The sequence below is a fragment of the Arachis ipaensis genome, chromosome B05 (genome assembly GCF_000816755.2).
Source record: "Arachis ipaensis cultivar K30076 chromosome B05, Araip1.1, whole genome shotgun sequence".
NCBI lineage: Eukaryota > Viridiplantae > Streptophyta > Magnoliopsida > Fabales > Fabaceae > Arachis > Arachis ipaensis.
In genome coordinates this window covers 7342683-7349607 of record NC_029789.2, presented here as the reverse complement: position 1 = coordinate 7349607, position 6925 = coordinate 7342683, and the positions used below count along the sequence as shown (strand labels likewise).

At 41.1% G+C, this 6925-nt stretch overlaps 1 protein-coding gene across 2 annotated transcripts; it reads right to left on the bottom strand.

Moving 5' to 3' along the window:
- Nucleotides 5900–6891, bottom strand: LOC110271725. 2 transcript variants are annotated; one of them, XM_021122939.1, is made up of 3 exons: nucleotides 6652–6891; nucleotides 6534–6553; nucleotides 5900–6456 (listed from the first exon to the last, which is right to left on the bottom strand). In XM_021122939.1, exons 1-3 carry the CDS (start codon nucleotides 6698–6700, stop codon nucleotides 6019–6021), a joined length of 507 nt encoding a protein of 168 aa, XP_020978598.1. In that variant the 5' UTR covers nucleotides 6701–6891; the 3' UTR covers nucleotides 5900–6018. The 2 variants fall into 2 exon arrangements, with proteins under 2 accessions (XP_020978598.1, XP_020978597.1); XM_021122938.1 differs by having other exon boundaries at nucleotides 6534–6891.

Here is a 6925-nt window from a genome sequence, read left to right as displayed (position 1 = left end):
TTGGTGAACCAAGTTTGAGCTTAAGAAATAAACTCCATTGTTAACGAGCCGAGTCATGAGCCAAGCTCAATTTTTGTGAGTCGAGCTTGAGTTTGGTCTAGCTCAACTCAACTCGGCATACTTCAAATCCTAGTTGCGGACGACTTAGTGACATTCTAGTAGAAAAAATCAACGAATCAAGACAATTTTAATAGTGATACGTCCCTTATACCTCGGCTAACAATTCAAATAATAACAAACCGAATAATATAGGAGTAATAACAATAAAATTGGTTCCGAAATACTATCAGTCAAAGATTATCAACAAGCCATTACTAAAGAAAACAGTACCAGTACCCCTACCTAGAATCACGAACAAATTCAAAAGATCAGTATACAAAATCGTCTATATAAGCAAAGATATAACCTCAGAAAAGACAGGTTCCACAAAAGGCTTATTTATATATTTAGTAACATCTCATTTAAGCATTTTTTTTACTTGAGCATCGGAGTATCTTTTGCAAGTATTTCCGCCGCGGTGTTCAAGCCAGGCTGACGTATAGCTCCCCGGAACAAGCGACGCATTGCTCGGAAGGAATCACTATAACTCGGCAGTTTCACATAGAACGGAACATTTGACGCCCACTGTGGGGCCGAACATAGAAACCCCACTGAATTTAACACTCTTTTAGCTTTACACTCTCTTTTTGCAGGATTACTAATCCTCATATATGGCTGATAACGGGGTCCAACAACCCACGCAAGCCAAACTCCTAGCTCAAATTGCCGAACTCCAGGCGGAAGTTCGAAGGATAGTCGAACTATCATCCAAAGGCTAAAACGGAAAACATAGCGAAGGAGACTCCAAGACCTCAAACATACACAATACACTATCGCGAGAGACAGAGCCCCAAGAGATCACCCCGCCAAAACAAAAGCCGACAATACACAACCCTTTCTCAGAGGACATTGTCAAATTTCAAATGCCGAAAAAATTCGTTCTACCAACCGCTCTCAAGTCATACGAGGGATTCGGTGACCCCCATATCCACTTCAAAAAATTTTAATATATGATGTTCTTTAATGGTGCCTCTGAACCTATGCTTTGTCGAGCTTTTCCTACTTTTCTAGATGGTGCTGCTGCATTGCTTTGGTTTTCTAAGTTACCTGCAGGTTTAATTTCCTTTTTCGAAGAACTAGCGAGATCTTTCATTGATTATTTTACTGCGTCAAGAATATATGTGCATGGGTCAGACTACCTAAGCACCATCAAGCAGGGGTAACATAAGAGTCTAAAGGACTATATGACGCAGTTTGCCAAGGTGACCATGGAAATCCCCGATTTAAGCCCAGAAGTCCACTTGCATGCCCTTAAAAGAGGCCTCCGACCTGGCAAGTTCCAAGAGATGATTGCAGTCACAAAATTGAAGACATCGGCTGAGTTCCGAGAAAAAGCTGCGGGCAGATAGAAATCGAAGAACTCCGTGAAGACAAAAGGTCGGACAGGCAACAACCCAGAAGGGAGGAAGAAAAAGTCGTCAAACCATCAAACAACAAAGAGCTAAAGAAACCATTTAAGCTCACCCCAAAATTTGACACTTACACGAGGTTCAACACCAAGAGAGAGAACATAATAAAAGAAATCATCCATGCAAAGATGATAAAGCCACCTAACCGAGCAGGACACTACCAAGTCTAGAGGTTTGTTGACAAATCTAAACATTGTGCCTTCCACCAGAAATTTGATCACACCACAGATGAATGTGTGATAGCCAAAGACCAACTCGAGAGGTTAGCACGACAAGGTCTTCTGGACAAGTATATTGAGGGAAGGAAGAACAGGGAAAGCAACCAAGATCGAGAAGAGCGCCAACAGAGCTCAGAAGAAAAAGACAAGGGCAAGTGGACTAACCCTAATCCGCCAAGAGGAGTTATAAACTGTATATTCGGGGGATTCGCAGGAGGAGGTGAAACAAACACGGCCCATAAGCGGAGTTATCGGGCGATGTTGGCAATCGAGGGAACAACACCTCCGAGTAAGGGGGACCCAACAAACATGACGATAACTTTCACTCAGTCTGATCTCACTTCATCAAGCCCAAACCTCGATGATCCAGTGATAATTTTTATCCAAGCAGGAGAATTGTTGGTAAAAAAGTCTTATTAGACCCAGGTAGTAATGCCGATGTATTATTTTAATCAACTTTTCAAAAAATAAAATTATCTGAAAAGGCTATGTACCCTTCATCTGGAGAACTAGTTGGGTTCTCCAGAGAGAGAGAGTCCCAATACGGGACCACATATGGTTAAAAACAACAATGGGCGAGAGCCCATCATCAAAGACTATTGATGTTCAGTACCTCATAGTTGACTTCCCCAGTCCTTATAATATTATTCTCGGAAGACTTGCTCTGAATGCCTTCAGCGCAATAATATCTACTTTACATTTGTGTCTTAAATTTCAGGTACAGAAAAACCAAATAGCAATGGTGCATGACGACCACCAAGACGCTCGACAATCCTATAATGCAAGCCTCAAACAAAGTATGGCATAGCTAAAGGCACCACCACAAGTACAAGAAATCCACAATACAAAGGAAATACTATCATTATCCGAGCTCGACCCCAGGGAAGATTTCAATGAAAGACCTCAGCCTATGGACAGCCTCCAAAGGATAACTCTAGCCGACAAAGAGAATCAGTTCACATATATAAGGGAAGCTCTTAAAAGTGAAGAATGATCAAAGCTAATATCAGTGCTCTGAGACAATGCCGATCTATTCGCCTGGACACTAGCCAACATGTCGAGGATAGATCCAGACGTCATCTGCCACAAGCTGGCTATCGATAAAACAGTCTGACCTGTGGCCCAGAAGAAGTGAAACCTCAGAACAGAAAAATAGTAAGCATCTCTCGAGGAGACCAAGAAGCTACTCAATGCAGGATTCATGAAAGAAATCTGATTCACCACATGAATATCAAACGTGGTAATGGTAAGGAAAAGCTCAGGTAAATGGCGCATGTTCGTGGACTTTACAAATCTTAATAAAGCCTGCCCTAAAGATGCTTATCCACTACCTTGCATTGACAAATTAGTAGATAATGCTTCCGGATTTAATAGCTTAAGCTACATGGATGTATACTCTGGTTATAACCAGATCCTCATGCACCCAGAAGACCAAAGCAAAATAGCTTTCATAACAAAACATGGTAACTTTTGTTATAAGGTAATGCCATTTGGTCTAAAGAATGCAGGTGCCACATATCAAAGTCTAATGGACAAGGTGTTCCAACAACAAATAAGCCGGAACATGGAAATTTATGTAGACGATATGGTAGCGAAAACTTCAGCACAAAGCTTGCGCTACGAAAACCTATTAAAAATCTTTAAGCAAGTCCGAGCTTACAACATGAGGCTGAACCTGGAGAAATGCGCCTTCGTAGTACAAGGAGGGAAGTTCCTTGGATTCATGCTAATCTCACGAGGGATTGAGGTAAATCCAGAAAAGTGTGACGCTATACTAAACATGACTAACCCAAAAATAATAAAAGAAGTTCAACAACTGGCAGGAAGAGTGGCAGCACTGTCACGCTTTCTACCCGTGGTAGCAAACCGATTATATCATTTCTTTCAAATTATATCTAAGAACAAACAGTTCACATGGAATGAAGACTGCAAAAAGTTGCTAAAAAATCTCCTGTCATCACCACTAATATTCCAAAAGCCAGACATTGGTAAGCCATTACATTTATATTTATCAAATTTTAACCATGCTATAAGTTCGGTACTTGTTGTTGAAATAGGAAAAGTCCAGAGACCTGTATACTTTGTCAGTAGAGTCCTACAATCGGCGAAAACAAGGTATCCGAAGATAGAACAACTGGCCTTAGCTTTGGTCACCACGGCAAGGAGGTTAAGGCACTATTTTCAAAGCCACACAATAATAGTTAGAATGTATCAACCTTTGAGACAAATTTTGACCAGACCCGAGTTAGACGGACGATTGATCAAATGGTCCATCGAACTCTTCGAGTTTGATATTCAATATCAGTCAAGGCCGACCTTGAAATCACAAATACTGGATGATTTCGTTTCCGAGCTCACTACCGAAATACAACCTGTGAAGCCAAATTGGAAGCTGCATGTAGAGAGAGCATCAAACCCAGAAGGAAGCAGAGCAGGAGTGTGATTAAAGGATGGAGACAAAGTGATAGCAGAACAGTCACTACAATTCTCATTCACAGCAAGCAACAACCAAGCAGAATACGAGGCCCTCCTGGCAGGATTAAAGCTCACCCAAAGCCTCCAAATATCTCGGCTAACGGTCTACTGCGACTCCTTACTGGTCGTACAACAAGTTAAGGGAGATCTCCAAGTAAGAGATCCTTTGCTAGAGCAATATTGGCTCACAGCAAAGGATCTTATTTCAAAATTCGATAAATTTGAAATTATTCATGTGCATAGGGAGCAAAATACTAGAGCCGATGTATTATCTAAACTGGCTACCACCAGGCCAGCAATGCACACACCAACACTGTCACAATTAACACTTGAAAAACCAAACTTTGAACTAACTCACGTATTGAGCATCACACAGGCAAGAGACTGAAGAACACCTTTTCTTGAGTATATCAATACAAAAACTATCCCAAAGGGAGATCAAAAGCAAGGAAGAGGTCGACGTAGTCATAGCAGAAACACATGAAGGTGTATGCGAAAACCATATCAGAGGCTGCGCTTTGGTTGCAAAAATCTTCCGAACAGGATACTATTGGCCGACCATGAAAAGAGATTGCATCACCAAGGTAAAGACATGCGACAGTTGTCAAAGGCACACCACTATCACAACAACACTAGCCAAGAAATTACATACTATCGAGGTAAGATGGCCATTCCACAAATGGGGACTAGATATCCTAGAACCCCTCCCGAAAGCGCCAGGATAGATAAAATTTTTTTGGTCTCAATAGACTATTTTCTAAAATGGATAGAAGCACAACCACTGGCACGTATAACAACAAACAAGGTGAGATCTTTCCTATGGAAAAACATTATCTGTAGATACGGTATACCAAGAGAAATAATATCCAATAATGACAGACAATTTACCGACCATAAACTTGCCTCATTTTTACAGAATTTCAATATTAAATACCATTTTAGTTCGGTTGAACACCCACAAATAAATGGGCAAGTAGAAGCAGCTAACCGACCTTATCTCAAAAATTCTATGGAGCTATAACACGACCATTTAATCATCTACCGGAGAAACCCCTTTCATATTAGTCTACAGAGCCGAAGCACTGATACCCATCGAAGTCGGCACCCTAACCCTAAGAGCCGAATTACATGATTACAATCGTAATATCGATGCAAGAATGGCCGACCTGGATCTCGTAGAAGAAGAAAGAGAAATAGCAGCCATAAAACAGCGTGCAATGAAACAGCTTATAGAAAAAAGGCACAACAAAATGATAATCTCCCTAGCTTTCCAGGTAGGAGACCTCGTCCTTCGACGAACAGAAGAAGCACGAAGACCTCCAACACGTGGTAAACTTGCAGCAAACTGGGAAGGCCCGTTTCGAGTTATCAAAGTCCTCGGAATGGGGGCTTACAAGTTAGAGTCACTTAGGGGAGATCCCATATCAAGATCCTGGAATATTTCTTCTTTGAAATTATACCAATCATAAAACAATCTCAGCAAGAGTGGATGAAGGTACTCTTTTTTCCGCTTTGAAGGTTTTCCCTAAAAAAGGGTTTTTACTCAAAGGGGGTTTTAATGAGGCCGGATGCCACAATTCCAATGTAAACACATGCAATATATTTCATTCTACTGTTGCTTCTATGTCTATTATCCATATTGCTACAAAAGTATAAGCAGAAAGCCAAATCACAAATATAACGACAAATACTTTAAAGTCAAAATAAATCGAGCTTCATACTCGGCAATTGTCCAAACTAACTGTTAAATACAGCGACAGTTTTTCAAACACATTTAACAAAAAAAAAAAACAAACTATTCAAACTATTCTACTTTGTCACTGATACTTGAGCTCTCGCTCTCTTTTCTCCACCATCGCATCATTGTTCACCAACTCGTTATTCACAACCACTTTAGTCGCATCAAGCTTCATAACATCTGCCTCAGGGAAAAAGACCTTAACTTGAGAGACAACCCGGTCGAAGCCTTGTGCAAAGGCTTCATAAACATCCGTCTCCAACTCTTTCAGCCTAGCCACCAACTGATCATTCTCAGACTTCACCGTCTTTTTCTGCTCAGCTGAAGAGAGCTGAAGACGTCTCTCCTCAATAAGCTCCGTCTCCTTCCGCTTTAGAAAAGAAGAAAGCTCAATAATTACTTTCTCCTTCTCCTGAACGGCAGCCGACAATTCAGCAGCACTTAAAGCTTCTTTTTTCTCCTTTTCAAGAGCAAGCTCCTGTGTCCTACCAATGGCCACGATATGGGCACCAATCACCTATGAAAAGAAAATACATATATATCACAACGCAATCCACCATAACATGGAAAAGAGATGCAAATCACTATTTGTACCTGAAGAAAATGACTTGTTCCTGCACGACCGACCTTATTGATCATTTTCATATCCTCAGAAAAACAGAAGAGTTCGTTAGCCAAAGTCATAAAAGGGAAAAGCTTAGCTCACAAGGACCTAGCATGTTCGTCTTCAACATAACCATGCAACTTTTTTTGAGACTCATAGGCAGACTTAACCATCTGCAAAGTAGCTGAGGGCCTACCCTTAAACTCAACAACCTCGGCAGGCTTCACTTTTGCCTGACCCCTCTTTTGTTTAGGTCTGGGATTCAACTCGGATTGCACTGTAGCTGTACTAGTGTCTTTTTTAGTGATGGTGGTCGAGCCTTCTTTCTCATTTTTTCTCTGTTGGCTAAAGAAGGACTTCAGTCCAGCAGTAGTGATGGTCG